The following is a 16584-nucleotide window of genomic DNA, read 5'->3' on the forward strand; positions in this document are numbered from 1 at the left end:
GCAATAAAAAAATCAAGTAATATGAACCAAAATCAATAGGAGCTTAAAATTCATATTACTTGATTTTTTTTTTTCGCAAATAAACGTTAACACAATATATAGTTTGACTAACACATTAGGTGACAAAGGTTGGGTCGAGTGAATGCAGCATTTTATTTCGTTCGTAAGCACAAGTGGTCAGCCGTTCAATGTTTTTTTCTTCCTTTTTTTTTTTTAAGAATTAAATGAAATTTTTGTTCACTTCCATTTATTGTAAAAGTTGGAAGTAAGTGAACGACTGAGTGATTATTAACGAAATAAAATGCATCCTTCACTCAACCCAAACATGTCATCTAATGTGTTAGTCAAACTATATTGCATTAACGTTTATTTGTGAAAAAAAATTCAGTTAGTCAAACTATATTGCATTAACGTTTATTTAATCCAAGTTTCACTCTTAACACTAATTTAGAAAAAAACATATTTTCAAATAGCACTATATTTTCAACCTAAAATGGAGTGATAAGTATGGAATAATATCAGTTTAACATTTTCCTTTTATCTACATAATAAATATTGAAATGTATAATGTATGTTATTATTCTACAGTAGCAAAACTTTATGTTTAATTGCATACTTAAATACAACTAGTTTTTTTTCCACAACTTAAATACAACTAGTTATCTAGTTAATTTTCTACTTAAAGAATTAGTTTATTTAGGTAATTAAAAAAATCTCTTACATTAGATGAACATATAATGACAAAACTGTTATTAGCATTTTTGATTTTTTCTCTACAAAATTAATCCACACATTTGTTACCGGTTTTTCCGGTAAACAAAAAAAAATAGAATTTTTTTTCTAACACATTGTTCCCGCCAGATTCTAATCATATCAAACATAGCGCGTTGTAAACGGAAACACTTATTTATGACGATAGATTTATCTTCTAACACGTCGTTCCCGCCAAATTCTAATCGAATTAAACATAGCGTGTTGTAATCAAAAACGTAATTGTTACAGTTTTTTCAAATATAAAATAATCTTTATCTATTTCATCATTTCCGCTCATCAAATATACCGTGTTGCAAATGGAAATACTTATTTATGGCGATAGATTAAAATAGATAATAGCAAAGACTAAATTCAAAAAAAGAAAAAAGAGTCAATTGTAGAATTTACACTGTATTTTTAATTTGACTCCAAAAATTTGTGGTTTTGCAATCCTTTATTCTTCTATAAATTTTTTTTTTTAATTGTTTTTGTCAAAATATGATCTTGTATTTGGAAAGATATTTGTTTAATCATTTATCACCATAATTGCATTTCCCCAAGTGTTATTTATTATTAATCGTGTGACAAAGAAAGAGAAAATAAATTTGACATCTTTAGGTAACTGAAAAATTTCCCCCTTTGCATGCATAAAGACGGAAGCTTTGGAGAGACTGAAGAACAAAAAAAGATTTTGGGAGAGGAAAAAAAAAAAGAAGAAGCAAAGCAGTGTCACTCAAAACCTTCTTTCTCTCACAATTTCTTCTTCTTTCTGGGTCTCTCTCTCTCAGTTCCGCCATTTTCACTCTCTCTCTCTCTCTCACTCACTCAGATTCCTCCCTCTTTTAAAAACCCTCGTCCCCCGACCCGTTGTTTCGTCTCTTCTCCGGGTTCAGGAACCAAACCGGGTCAAATCCTCTGTTGAAATCGTCGATTCTTAGGTATTTCTTCTTACCCAACTCGTTTTTTTTGGGATGTTAAACGGGAAAACAAAGCTCCATCATGACTCCGGTGTGTGTGTGTTTTTGGGGTTTTTGTGGGTTTGTTGTGGTTTCGAATGTAGGGTTGAAATTTCGGATTTTTTGGTTTACCATGTGTTACTACTGCTTCGATTTTGTGGAAACGAGTGGAAAAATTGTTTCTTTTCCAGATTTGAGAAGTTGTTCTTGATTTTTGTATTTTTTTTTGTTCAAAGACTCGATTTTTATTTGGAAATTTATGGGTTTTCTCAAGTTAAATAGCTCAAATGTCTTTTATTTCTCTGTTGCTTTACATCTGCTAACTCGGTTTTGTTTGTGTTTGGTTTCAATTTTTAGGGTTTTGTGTCATGGAGGAAGAATCTTCTTCATCAGAAATGCTAGAAGGAGAGATTGTTGGAATCACATTTGGTCTTGCAAGTAACCATGAGATTGTAAGTTATTACTCTCTGGACTTGATCCATTTTGTTTTGCAATTTTTTGGTTCCAAGAGTGATAAAAAGTTGCATGTACGGCTTTGTTCATCATGAGTTTTTCAGAACTAAGGCTTGCGAATAGCCAAAACCCTCTATGTTTTGGTTATGCTTTGCTTGGCACTAAATTCATGAATTTTAGTATAATCCTACTCAGCTCTGTGTAATGCTAAGTGCTACACTTTTGCATATATATGTTGTTCTGCGATATATCCTCTGCCACTCTTCTATTTCTCACTGGACTTTAATTCTTTGTTGCAGTGTGTAGCATCGATTAGTGAATCTTCAATCAATCATGCCAGTCAACTCTCTAACCCCTTCTTGGGGTTGCCTCTGGAGTTTGGCAGGTGTGAATCGTGCGGTGCGACAGAGCCAGATAAATGTGAAGGTAATCAGTTCTGTATTTCCTATATTTTTCTTCTGCCATTGTTTGTCGGAATACTTCTTCAGGTATCGATCTTTGTTTCTACATCTTCAGGTCATTTTGGTTATATTCAGCTTCCAGTGCCAATATACCATCCTGCTCATGTTAATGAACTGAAACAAATGCTGAGCCTTCTGTGCTTGAAATGTCTGAAGATAAAGAAGGCAAAGGTATTACCTCGTTGAGTTTTCTTAAAGTCCATGTGATATGATTTTGTAAAATCTTTCATAAACCATATAAAATCTCGACCAATGTTTTTCACCTTTCTGAGTACAGAGCACAAGTGGTGGTCTGGCGGAGCGCTTATTAGGTGTCTGTTGTGAGGTGAGTAATGCCATATACATTCTGATTGTTTCCTTTTACCTGAAAAGGAAATTGTTAAATGTTTCTTATGGGACCATATACATTCTGATTGTTCAGCATTTAGTTAGTTGTCCAAGTTTTCCGTCAACTAGTTGCATATAGTAATTGTGCTTCTTTTGATCCATTCAATGAAAGTAACAATAATTAATTATTGCGAAGCAGTAGTTATTGGTATTTTTGTGGCACCACGAAACATTAACTGGTTATATGTATTATTGCTGAACGTCTTGGATTTTTAACTACTGAGTTATTGTATTAGGAAGCTTCAAACATCTCAATCAGAGATAGATCATCGGATGGGGCCTCATATCTAGAACTGAAGCTCCCATCTAGGTCAAGACTGCAGGCGGGTTGCTGGAATTTCTTGGAAAGATATGGTTACCGCTATGGAAGCAACTATACGCGACCCCTGCTGGCAAGAGAGGTTTTTACTTTCTTCTTCGTGCTTATGTTTCTGTTTATTTAGGATTTTATGGTTACATTCTTTTTGTTTGTTTAAATTCATTCTCTATTTTAAAGATGTTTTGTCTCTGGAAACTGATGATTATGTTCTTTCCGTGTCCTTTTCCATATGCTGGGAAAACAAATAGGTAAAGGAAATTCTAAGACGGATCCCTGAAGAAACAAAAAAGAAACTCACAGCAAAGGAACATATTCCTCAAGAAGGATACATAATAGAATATCTTCCAGTCCCGCCTAACTGTTTGTCAGTGCCAGATGTTTCTGATGGTTTCAGCTCCATGTCAGTGGTAAGCCAGTTGACACTAAAATCCTGTGTTGAGTTTATTTAATGCTTTGGATTATGTTGTAACTCCTGGATTTGTGTCATTCTTTTTTCCAGGATCCTTCCAGAATTGAGCTAAAAGACGTTCTTAAGAAAGTGATAGCCATAACAAGCTCTAGGTCTGGCGAGACAAACTTTGAGTCGCATCACGCTGAAGCCAATGGAATGTTTAGAGTGGTGGATACCTATCTGCAGGTTAGGGGTACTGCCAAAGCAACAAGAAACATTGACATGAGATACGGGGTGTCTAAGATCTCGGATAGTTCATCTTCAAAAGCTTGGACAGAAAAAATGAGAACACTTTTCATCCGAAAGGGTTCAGGTTTCTCTTCCCGTAGCGTCATCACTGGAGATGCGTACAGAGATGTAAATGAGGTAGGCATCCCAATTGAAATTGCGCAGAGAATCACTTTTGAGGAAAGGGTTAGTGTCCACAACATAACTTATCTACAAGAGTTAGTAGACAACAAGTTGTGTTTGAGTTATACTCAAGGTTCTACGACCTATTCTTTAAGGGATGGATCCAAGTCGCACACTGTGCTTAAACCTGGGCAGGTTGTTCATCGCAGGGTCATGGATGGGGATGTTGTGTTTATCAACCGACCCCCGACGACACATAAGCATTCTCTTCAAGCGCTTCGGGTGTATGTTCATGAAGATAACACCGTGAAGATTAACCCTCTGATGTGTAGTCCCCTCAGTGCTGATTTTGATGGTGATTGTGTCCATCTGTTCTACCCACAGTCACTTAGTGCTAAGGCAGAGGTTATGGAGCTCTTCTCTGTGGAGAAGCAACTGCTTAGCTCCCATACTGGACAGCTGATTTTGCAGATGGGTTGTGATTCTTTACTGTCTTTGAGGGTTATGCTGGAGCGGGTGTTTCTGGACAAGGCAACTGCTCAACAGTTAGCTATGTATGGCTCTCTGTCTCTGCCACCACCAGCACTAAGGAAGTCCAGTAAATCTGGCCCAGCTTGGACAGTTTTTCAGATTCTACAGCTTGCCTTTCCAGAGCGTCTGACCTGCAAAGGTGACAGATTCATGGTTGATGGAAGTGATTTGCTGAGGTTTGATTTCGGGGTTGATGCGATGGCATCTATCATCAATGGCATTGTAACTTCAATCTTTCTGGAGAAGGGTCCAAAGGAGGCACTTGGATTCTTCGATTCGCTACAACCTCTTTTGATGGAAAGTCTTTTTGCTGAGGGGTTTAGTGTAAGTTTGGAAGACTTATCCATGTCTAGGGCAGACATGGATGTGATTCACAACCTAATAATCCGGGAGATTTCACCCATGGTGTCTCGCTTGAGATTATCATATGAAGATGAATTGCAACTAGAGAACAGCATCCACAAAGTGAAGGAAGTGGCTGCTAACTTTATGCTGAAGTCATATTCCATGCGGAACTTGATCGACATCAAGAGTAACTCAGCAATCAACAAGCTGGTGCAGCAGACAGGCTTCTTGGGTCTTCAGCTTTCTGACAAGAAGAAATTCTACACGAAGACTCTGGTAGAGGACATGGCTCTCTTTTGTAAGAGACAGTACGGCAGGATTTCTTCATCTGGCGATTTTGGAATAGTGAAGGGCTGCTTCTTTCATGGGCTGGATCCGTATGAAGAGATGGCTCATTCAATTGCAGCAAGGGAGGTTATTGTTCGCTCTTCAAGGGGGTTAGCTGAGCCTGGAACTCTCTTTAAGAATCTGATGGCTGTTCTTCGGGATATCGTGATTACAAACGATGGAACTGTAAGAAACACCTGTAGTAACTCAGTCGTCCAGTTCAAATATGGAGTTGATTCTGAACATGGACATCAAGGTATTTTTGAGGCGGGAGAACCTGTTGGAGTATTGGCAGCTACTGCCATGTCAAATCCTGCGTATAAGGCAGTGCTTGATTCCACTCCAAATAGTAATTCATCATGGGAGCTAATGAAGGTATATCAATATCAAAGCTGCCTCCTTAATACAGCTTTGATCATCTGTATTGTTGTATAATTGTTTTCTGTATTTGTCCTTTTCCCAGGAAGTTCTGCTCTGCAAAGTCAATTTCCAAAACACTACTAATGATCGGCGCGTAATCCTATATTTAAATGAATGCCATTGTGGAAAAAGGTTTTGCCAGGAAAATGCTGCTTACACAGTCAGGAACAAGCTGAAGAAAGTTAGTCTTAAAGATACTGCAGTGGAATTCCTCGTCGAGTAAGAATTGGGTTTTACTTTCGTATGTTGCTCTGTTAATTTTTGTTTTTTTCGGTTTTACTAAACCTCTTTGCAATATGCTTTCTGTTTACTTGCATGCAGATCCAGAAAGCAACAAACTATATCAGAAATTTTTGGAATTGATTCATGCCTACATGGCCATGTTCATCTTAATAAGGTTTGAATTCTGGTTCTTTTACTGTTGAATCTTTATGAAAGCCTTTACCTGTCATAGAAACACTTTACTATAGTATTATCCTTTTCTTGCTGTGTAATTGGTGTTTTTGGTTTACTAGACATTGTTGCAAGATTGGAACATCAGTATGCAGGATATCCTTCAAAAGTGTGAGGATGTAATTAATTCACTAGGACAAAAGAAAAAGAAGAAAGCTACTGACGACTTCAAGAGAACAAGTTTGTCTGTCAGGTTTGTACAATGATTCGCTTTTCCTCTGAATGTCGTCTTTTGTTGAATGTTGTGCATAATTTTTCCAGAAGCAAGTCTGATGTTGATTTCTAGGTTTCCAGTTATTTTCTTTCCATTTTGTTCTTTCATATCATTATGTCTACATGTTTAACTTTATTTTCTGTTACCTAATTGTAATTATCTATTCTTCAATGAACAGTGAGTGCTGCTCTTTCCGAGATCCTTGTGGGAGCAAAGATTCAGATATGCCTTGTTTGATGTTCTCCTACAATGCCACCGATCCTGATCTAGAAAGAATTCTTGATGTTCTTTGCAATACAATTTACCCGGTTCTGCTGGATACAGTGATCAAAGGTACTTGAATAACACTTTCAGTTTTGTTTATTTCTCTTGTTTCCGTACCAGTCGGTTTCTTCTTTGATGGGGGTGCAGTGTATATGAAAGAGTCTTCCTTTCAAAATTTTCTAGTTATATGGCTTGCAAAATTTTGTTATTTGCCAGAAGTTTAATGAACCAAAATATTTTCTCAACGAGTCTGATTGATTTATCCTCCAAGTTGTGATCGAAATTGTGTGCTATTAAGAAAGACTATGTTTTAGTAAGATTTCTAGATAAATGTTTTTGATGATACTCCTGTATCTAAACTGAGCAGGTGATCCACGGATTTGCTCAGCAAATATAATCTGGCATAGTTCAGACATGACAACGTGGATCCGGAATCGTCATGCATCCCGCCGGGGGGAATGGGTTTTGGATGTCACTGTTGAAAAATCTGCTGTCAAGCAAAGTGGTGATGCATGGAGGGTTGTGATAGACTCATGTCTTTCAGTGCTTCATCTGATAGACACAAAACGGTCAATCCCTTACTCTATAAAGCAAGTGCAAGAATTGCTTGGGTTATCCTGTGCTTTTGAACAAGCAGTACAGGTACTTAATAACTTACGACGTGATCCGTGCACTGGATCTTACACTTAAGTCATGATACTTCTGACATATTACATGTTTGGTATCATGTTTGTTATTGTTTGTGTAACGAAGTTAAATTTAAGATGTTGATTTGATCTGCAGCGTCTATCAGCTTCAGTGAGAATGGTCTCCAGAGGAGTCTTGAAAGAACACATCATTCTCCTAGCAAACAACATGACTTGTTCAGGGAACATGTTGGGTTTCAATTCTGGAGGTTACAAAGCTTTGACCCGATCCTTAAACATTAAGGCTCCATTCACAGAAGCAACTCTGATTGTTAGTAGTTCGATCCTTAATTGTCTAGTACAAATTATTTTGTAAGACTTTATACTGGCTCCATGTTAACAGGAATTACTTTTTGTGCTTTTAGACACCAAGAAGATGTTTTGAGAAAGCGGCTGAGAAATGTCATAAAGATTCTCTATCAACAGTCGTTGGGTCTTGTTCTTGGGGAAAACGCGTGGATGTTGGTACAGGTTCACAGTTTGAGCTTCTATGGAACCAAAAAGAGGTATACATTCTCACTGGGAATCATATACCAATTGACTGAGGTTTTCTCATATAAGCTTGTTATGCAATTTAATGTAATTTGTTGTCAACCTATCTCCAGACTGGTCTAGATGATCAAGAAGAAACAGATGTGTACGGCTTCCTCCAAATGGTCAGATCCACGACAAATGCAGATGCATATGTGTCTTCCCCTGGTTTTGATGTTACAGAGGAAGAAATGGCTGAATGGGCTGAATCGCCCGAGCGAGACTCTGCCCTTGGAGAGCCTAAATTTGAGGACAGTGCCGATTTCCAAACTATATATGAAGAAGGCCAGCCATCAGGATCCAATTGGGTGAAAAGTTCTTCGTGGGATAAAGGTTGCAGTGGTGGCTCAGAATGGGGACTCTCAAAAAATACAGGTGGTGAGGCAGACCCGGAGTCTAATTGGGAAAAGACTACAAATGTTGAGAAGGAAGATGCCTTGTCTGGTTGGAACACTAAAAAAGATGCTCAAGAATCTTCCAAGTCAGAATCCAACTGGGAGAAACGTTCTTCGTGGGACAATGGTTGCAGTGGTGGCTCAGAATGGGAAGTCTCAAAAAGCACAGGGGGTGAGGCAGACCCGGAGTCTAATTGGGAAAAGACTACAAATGTGGAGAAGGAAGATGCTTGGTCTGGTTGGAACACTAAAAAAGATGCGCCAGAATCTTCCAAGTCAGATTCAGGGGGTGCTTGGGGCTTAAAGACAAAGGATGATGATGCAAATACAACACCAAACTGGGAAAGAAGACCAGCTCATACAGATTCTATTGTTCCAGAAAATAGTGAGCTGTCTTCTGACGTTTGGGGACTCAAATCTGTTTCAGACAAATCTTGGGACAAAAAAAACTGGGGAACTGAATCAGCTCCTTCTGCATGGGGTTCAACAGATGCTGCTGTTTGGGGTTCTAGTAACAAAAAGAACTCGGAAACTGAATCAGATGCTGCTGCTTGGGGTTCGAAGAACAAAACGAATTCTCACATTGGATCAGGTGCTGGTGTTTTGGGTCCCTGGAACAAAAAGAGCTTGGAAACTGAGTCAGATGGTGCTACATGGGGTTCTAGTGACAAAACTAAAACAGGTGCTGCTGCATGGAGTACTTGGGACAGAAAAAACATGGAAACTGACTCGGAACCTGATGCTTGGAGTTCCCAGGTCACAAAGAAATCTGACACTGAGTCAGGTCCTGCTGCTTGGGGTGCTTGGGACACAAAGAAATCGGAAACTGAATCTGGTCTTGCTGGTTGGGGTACCGGGGACAAAAAAAAGAATTCTGAAACTGAATCAGATCTTTCTGGTTGGGGTACCGGGGACAAAAAGAATTCTGAAACTGAATCAGGTCCTGCTGCTTGGGGTTCTTGGGGACAGCCAAGTCCCACTGCAGCAGACAATGATACCAATGAAGATGATGGAAATCCGTGGGTTTCCTTGAAGGAGACCAAAAGTAGAGAGAATGATGATAAAGAGAGAATCCAGTGGGGAAATCCAGCCAAGAAATTTCCATCTAATGGCTCACATGGTGGCTGGTCCAATGGTGGTGCTGCAGACTGGAAAGGAAAAAGGAACCATACTCCTAGGCCACCTAGATCTGAGGATAATTTGGCTCCCATGTTTACAGCAACGAGACAGCGCTTGGACTCATTCACCTCTGAGGAGCAAGAGCTTCTCTCAGATGTTGAGCCAGTCATGAGGACTCTCAGGAAAATAATGCATCTGTCTGGGTATGCCTTTCTAGTTCTTAAGCTCAGTCTATCCAATATCCAGTTTTATGTACAATTAGTTATGCTGTTTCACATTTCCATATACATATTATGCTTCATCTTTCTAAAACTGTGTTCTTTCGATGAAGGTACCCTGATGGAGACCCAATTTCTGATGATGACAAGACGTTTGTCCTGGAGAAGATTTTGAACTTCCATCCCGAAAAAGAGAAAAAGCTCGGTTCTGGTGTTGATTTCATCACGGTAAACAACATGCTCGATTACAAATTCAGTTTCTCTTCTGAAGCTTACTTCGCCTTATGTCTGATGTGAAATTTTTGGTTAAACAATAATGTAGGTTGATAAGCACACCACATTCTCAGATAGCAGGTGCTTCTTTGTTGTTTCAACTGATGGGACCAAACAGGACTTTTCATACAGAAAATCCCTCAATAACTATCTGATGACGACATACCCCGACCGCGCTGAAGAATTCATTGACAAATACTTCCCAAAACCTCGACCTAGCGGAAATAGAGACAGGAACAACCAAGATGCCACACCACCTGGGGAAGAACAGTCTCAGTCTCAGTCTCAGTCTCAGTCTCAGCCTCAGTCTCAGTCTTCGTCTCAGACTCAAGCCCAGTCTCCATCTCAGACTCAGGCTCATTCTCCATCTCAGACACAGGCTCAGTCTCAGTCTTCGTCTCAGAATCAGACTCAGACTCCATCTCCGTCTCAGACTCAAGCTCAATCTCCCTCTCAGACTCAGTCCCCGTCCCAGACTCAGACATAAACTCTTTCTGACTTGACAACAAAAGAAGGTATGGTTCATTTAGCTAAACCATTCAGTCTCCACTGTTTTGTTTTGAGATGTACATAAAGAGTGGAGCGAATGGCGGTTTCTATTTATCATAAAAAAGACTCTGATGTGAAGTGCAAAACAATGTGTAAATGCAGTTCTCTAGTTGCAGATCGTTTGTCCTAAAATCAGGTTTAGGTTTCGGTGACTGGTTAAGTTTTAAAGTCTAACGGCATTGTAATGATGTTTGACATTGACATATTTTATTTATTGAGCAATGCATTTGCAAATCTCATTTGCTTGTTTGAAGTTTAGATCACCAAAGCCATTGCCTTAACGGATGATAAATAGTTTAAAGACATTATTAATTAATACCAAACTGGAAGTAAAAGAGAAATTACACTTTATTCAGAGGATTGATAAGTTGTTTAAATACTTTTTTTTTTTTTTTGGGTTCTTTAAATACATTCATATGAACATGTTTTACGGTGGCCTAACTCATATATTCTCCCTAGACAGCGGTTCTTACAAGAACCACATAATGGTCGAGAAGTATTACGTTTGCGAAGAACATGAGCCCTCGTTACCCATTTTTGAAAATATTGACCGGGCATCATATATGGGTCTCTACCAATTAAGCACTCAATATGACAAGTGGTGTAACACTCGTTGCACCAGTAGAATACTTTTGTGCATGTATCTTTTAAATTACGTTCGCATACTTCACACCATTCTTTCTTACTTACTTCATCATCACATGAAATTGTAAGAAAGTGTGTGTCATGCTTATACCTTGCTTTGTATGGTAAGGTTGCACACTTGAAACATAGAATAAAACTGCATTTGATGCAATTTAATGGTTTTAGACATTCTGTTTTGCATACGTGACATATGGGCTTTATTTCTGGACCTAAAGCTAGGAACAAGGGATGTTCATGACCTTCATAATAAAACGGCTCAGAAATTGAAGCACACCTTACATCTATCTTGAAGTCACATACCCTACACCCATAGGCAAAGCCAAGAGAACGACGACCACAAGTGTCGCAATGGACAATACTGTGAGTAAATCTTTCGGCAACCTCCAATATAAGTGGATGAGGATGTAACGCATGTTGGATTCTACGAGGAGCTTTAGCACATGTTTCATGGAGAATGAACTCACACTCTATACAAACATAGAAGTTACCTTCATATATAGGAAGGACACACGCTTGACAAAGCATGTTTTCGTCATAAAATTTGCTAACCTCGAGTCTGAGATGATGGTCATGAAGAAAATAAAGTATCACTCCTTCAGATATCACCTCGAATGGCCCATCATCTTGTGTTATATCACCTTCTTCTGATACACCTTCGAGTTCTTTTCCATCCCACACATTCTTCCCAGTAGCACATATTGGATGAACAACATAATCACTACACTTGTCACAAGTATATGCAGCACAATCATTGCTAATACTTAAACGACAAACTCCACAAAACCATTCTCTAGATGGAAGAGAAAGAGTGAAGGAGATACGATGGTGATGACGTGATATCTTGATTATGTGTGGAAAATTCATACAATCATTATGAGCAACAAAGTTACATCTGAAACAGACGTAGGTGGGATGAATTTTTCTCAACATACCACAAAGGTTACAAGTTAAGGAAGTTTGTCTGGGGAAGAAAGTGAGAGGGTGGACATGATTTTTAGGTGGGTCTATAACAAAGGGTATTGGCTTCATCGCACATATTGGATGCATAAAAGCCTGACATATGGTACAATGATATATCAACCAATCTGCTCTTCTTCCGCAACACAAACACTTAATTTTGCGAGACAAATTATCATGCAAGAAAAGTTGGAAAGAATGCTCAGGGTGGAAAGGGTGTTTGATTTTAGGTGGAGATTGAACGCATTCTTTATGTAATTTTATGTCACAGTAGGTACAAAAGTAATAGCCTGTGCCGAAATTTGAGCCTTCGCATATGTAGCATTCACCACTGGCATCAAATTCTCTATTGTTGCACCAAAACAAAGGCATTCCAGGATGATCATCAGAGTTCGCTGTTATAGAAGACATGTATTTGAACGGGCATAATAAAAGAGGTTGGAGAGGAAGGTCAGTGGAAGAGGTTGGGGACTGTGTTTGTGGTGTAGGACAATACTCAGGGTGATGGTACTTCAATAATAGTTTGCCATCCTTTTCTTCCTCATGAAATGCACCGTTAGAATACATGTCACACTCTCTTGGTCTTTCTTTATTGTATTTCTGTTAAAAGCTCTTTTAAAATCTTTATTTTTCTTTTCATACAGGATATCAAGTTGTTAACAATTTTCCACTATAAATATATATAAAATTTGATTCCAAAAGTTTTCTTCTAGTTTTTATTATTGGATCCTTAACAAGTAAGAACATAAATAAAGAATGGTGGATTGTGTTCTTTTCTTTTTAGTGGTAATAATGTTCTTCTTTACATGCAAATAAAGAATCAACTATTCTTTGCATTTCGTTTTCGTCTTTTTTGAAAATTTCTGACTCTTCTTGATTAATGCCAAAGAGAGAATAATTTGAGATTTAATGAACTCAATCAAGAAACACACAAAAATGAGGTTTGAATTTGAAAGTAAAATAACCGAACCAAAACCAAATTGCAAAACGTTTTAACTTTTAAATAGGGAAAATCACATTTTAAACCTTTAAAGTGTCACTGAGTAGCGCTTTAAACCTTGAAATTATTTCATTAACACTATAAACCTTTAAATTGATTTTACTAACGCTTTAAACCTGAAAACTAACATTCTTGTTTGCACCGCCATTAAAACTGACGGAACAGTAATATCCGTCAACGTAAAATAGTTAAACTATGCTGGTTTGAATTATATATTTGTTTAAATTATTTAATGTAATTTAATTTAATTATTTATTACGGTTGATAAAAAAAATTAAAAACAAAAAAATACATCAAAGCAAAAAAAAATGAAGAATGAGAGGTAAGGTTAAAAGATTTAATAAATGTAAAATTGAAGACGACAATATATTTAGAATATTCATTGGTTTCCAATGAGAAGTCAATCGATTTAATCAGAATCGAGGAAATGCATTTATTAAAAAAGATTAATAATAGGAAAAATGACGTTGTAAAAGTTTTGTCTACGATAAAGATGAATACAAATTTATTTTGTTCTCTTTTGATTTATTTATAAAAACTAAAACTAATTAAAATTTAAATTAAACTAATATAGTTTAACTATTTTGCATTGACAAATACTATTATTTTGGTAAATTTTTATGGCGGTACAAACATGAAAATTAGTTTAAAGATTTAAAGTGTTTGTAAAATCATTTTGAAGGTTCAAAGTGTTAGTAAAATCATTTTAAAGGTTTATATTGTTTATGGAATTTTCTCGAGGTTTAAAGTGCTACTCAGTTACATTTTGAAGGTTTAAAATGTGATTTTAAAGATTAGATGCAAATAAAGAATCAACTTTTCTTTGCATATCGTTTACGTCATTTTTTTTAATTTCCGACTCTTGATTAATGCGAAATAGACTATAATTTCAGATTTAATGAAACACACCAAAATAAGGTTTTGAATTTGAAAGTAAAATAATCGAATTAAAACCAAATTGCAAAACGTTTTTATTTTTAAATAAGAAAAGATTAGAAAGTTTGTTTCAACGACATTAAGCTATGAATTGTTGTAATCTCGGGTGGAAAATCGTGGATCGGTTGAAACATAAACCATAACTAAACCGGGATACTCGTGATGAATTGGGAAATTTTGAGCTCGGAAAAAAGCCCATTAAAAAATAGAAGAAAAAAACAAATTTCCGTTATTACTGATTTTGCCATTTTCATTTCCCAGCATGATAAGACAAGATTCTGATGTGAACTGCAAAACAATGTGTAAATGCATTTGTGATCTAGTTGCAGCTGCTGGTTTAGTTTTAATGTTTAGCGGCAATGTAGTGATTGAGAAGTTAATGCATTTGCAAATCTCATTTGCTTCTTGTTTGAAGTTATTTTTCAAATTTCAATTTGAATATTTTATGAACCTCACTTCAATGCCTGTCATATCTCTCAATCTGTCCCGACCAAAACTAAACCGAAATAAAAACCTGAGCATATATATAATCCAAACGTAAAAAATGAACGAAACTACAAAACACATAGAATATATGTAAAGAAGTCTGTTTACTACATAGACCCCAGAGATATTATGAGCTAATAAAGACGACGAAGTAGATAGAGATGAGAAAGGGACAGTCATCTCTCTCCATATTCTTCAATTTTCAACTCAGTATTGATGTCTAATTTAGACAAATGTGTGTCATGCTTATACCTTCCAGAATTAATAAGTGGATGAGGATGTAACGCATGTTGAATCCTACGGGGAGCATTCGCACATGTTTCATGAAGGCTAAATTCACACTCCATACAAGAATAGTAGATAGGGAGGATACACGCTTGACAAAGCTTTTTTTCATCATAACGTATGCTGACCTCGAGCCGGAGCTGATGGTCATGAAGAAAGTAAAGTATCACTCCTTTCTGATATATATCATCTCAAAAGGCCCATCACCTTGTGTTATGTCATCTTCTTCTAAGACATATTCGAGTTCTTTTCCATCCCACACATCCTTCCTAGTAGCACAGATTGTTGTTCTGACATTTTTCACAAGTATATGCACCATATCCACCGTTAACACTTTGACGAAAAACTCCACGAAACCAATCTCTGGATGGAGCAAAAGGAATGTAGGAGATGCGATGGTGGTGACGTGACGTGACATCTTCATTATGCGTGGAAAATACATACAAATATCATGAGCTACAAAGTTGCATCTAACACAAACGTAGGTGAGATTAGTTTTTCTCAACAAACCACAAATGTTGCAAAAGTTAAGCTTGTTTGTCTAGGAAAAAAAGTGAGTGGATGATTATGTTTTTTTGGTGGGTCTACAACAAAGAATACTGGCTTCATCACACATGTTGGATGGATAAAAGTGACATGTAGTACAATGATAAAACAACCAACTAGCTCTTCTCCGGCAACATAAACACTCGAAATAGCGAGCGTTATTAGGAGGACAAAAAGAAAGTTGGAGAGAATGCTCAGGATGGTAAGGGTGTTTGATTTTAGGTGGAGATTGAACGCATTCTTTGTGGAATCTTACATTACATTTGTTACAGAAGTAATAGTCAGTGCCAAAATTTAAATCACGGCATATGTCGCAGCACCCACCACCATTAATATCAAATTCTTTATTGTTGCACCAAAAAGAGGGACTACATGGTGATCACCAAAAGACTTTGTTGCAGAAAAGACGTACTCGGAGGAAGAAGTAAATGGAGAAATGTACAAGACACGTTATTGACACGCCTGCGTCGTATAGGGCAAAAGAAAAGAGGAAGGTCACTGGAGGAGGTTGGGGTATATATGTGTTTGGGGTATGGGAAAATACTTGGGGTGATGGTATACCAAATTTAGTTTACCATCCTTTTCCACCTCATGAAATCCACCGTCGGAGTCCATGACTTCTAGTCTTTCTTTATTTTTGTTGTAGATTTTTTTCCTGAAAATGATTTGTTATATATAGTAGCTAGCTGGATCAAGTTGTCAATATTTTTCCACTATAAGATATATGAAAATGTGATTCTAGAAGTGTTCTTCTAGTTTCGACTATTTTAGAATTTAGATCCTTAACGTGATAACATGGTGCATGCATTTTTTTGGTTCTTTTCTTTTGTACATAATGACGTAATAATTTTCTCATTTACACGCAAATAAAGAACCTCAACCAACCTTTCTTTGCATGATAGTTTTCGTCATTTCTGAAAAATTCTGAATCTTTAAGATTCTCGATCAATTGATTTTTGCCAAATAGATAATAATTTGAGACTTTATATATGAATTCAAACAAGGTTTAAATCAAAACATCAAATTCAAATCACTAAACCAGAATACTCGCAATGGATTGGAAAGTTTTGACCTCAAAAAATTAAGCCCAATAAGAAAATACAAACAAGCGACAGAGAGATGTCTGTCTTTGAAGAAGATTTATTTGTTATATACTCTAACTAGATAACAACCCGCACATAGTGCGAGATAAATCGATTTAAAAAAATATTATAAATAAAATTATCATCTTAGAACCAATATTTGTTTGTGTCAAACATAATATGTAAATTAA

The 16584-nt window shown here is 36.9% G+C and overlaps 2 protein-coding genes and 1 pseudogene across 2 annotated transcripts; 1 reads left to right on the plus strand and 2 right to left on the minus strand.

The window, feature by feature from the left end:
* The first annotated feature begins 1354 nt into the window (after nucleotides 1–1354).
* On the plus strand, nucleotides 1355–10695 carry LOC104782467 (DNA-directed RNA polymerase V subunit 1-like). Its single transcript, XM_087511010.1, has 18 exons — nucleotides 1355–1691; nucleotides 2067–2161; nucleotides 2462–2588; nucleotides 2679–2794; nucleotides 2901–2948; nucleotides 3247–3411; nucleotides 3578–3736; nucleotides 3829–5709; nucleotides 5798–5973; nucleotides 6076–6151; nucleotides 6270–6400; nucleotides 6600–6754; nucleotides 7053–7327; nucleotides 7469–7642; nucleotides 7737–7877; nucleotides 7977–9619; nucleotides 9748–9862; nucleotides 9957–10695. Exons 2-18 carry the CDS (start codon nucleotides 2078–2080, stop codon nucleotides 10392–10394), a joined length of 5904 nt encoding a protein of 1967 aa, XP_087367136.1. The 5' UTR covers nucleotides 1355–1691; nucleotides 2067–2077; the 3' UTR covers nucleotides 10395–10695.
* Nucleotides 10696–10751: 56 nt separating this feature from the next.
* Nucleotides 10752–12685, minus strand: LOC104782468 (uncharacterized). Its single transcript, XM_019244334.2, has one exon. It carries the CDS (start codon nucleotides 12623–12625, stop codon nucleotides 10859–10861), a length of 1767 nt encoding a protein of 588 aa, XP_019099879.2. The 5' UTR covers nucleotides 12626–12685; the 3' UTR covers nucleotides 10752–10858.
* A 1813-nt stretch (nucleotides 12686–14498) lies between these two features.
* LOC147946309 (uncharacterized) lies at nucleotides 14499–15992 on the minus strand (annotated as a pseudogene).
* Between the last annotated feature and the right edge of the window lie 592 nt (nucleotides 15993–16584).

Source organism: Camelina sativa, chromosome 4 (genome assembly GCF_030686135.1).
Source record: "Camelina sativa cultivar CO46 ecotype springtype chromosome 4, ASM3068613v1".
NCBI lineage: Eukaryota > Viridiplantae > Streptophyta > Magnoliopsida > Brassicales > Brassicaceae > Camelina > Camelina sativa.

Bases quoted from the DNA above. Each gene is read 5' to 3' on its own strand.
- LOC104782467 (XM_087511010.1), top strand. From the start codon at position 2,078: ATGGAGGAAGAATCTTCTTCATCAGAAATGCTAGAAGGAGAGATTGTT. The intron at 3,737-3,828 runs GTAAGCCAGTTG...TCTTTTTTCCAG, and splicing joins GTTTCAGCTCCATGTCAGTG to GATCCTTCCAGAATTGAGCT. The intron at 5,974-6,075 runs GTAAGAATTGGG...ACTTGCATGCAG, and splicing joins GCAGTGGAATTCCTCGTCGA to ATCCAGAAAGCAACAAACTA.
- LOC104782468 (XM_019244334.2), bottom strand. From the start codon at position 12,625: ATGTATTCTAACGGTGCATTTCATGAGGAAGAAAAGGATGGCAAACTA.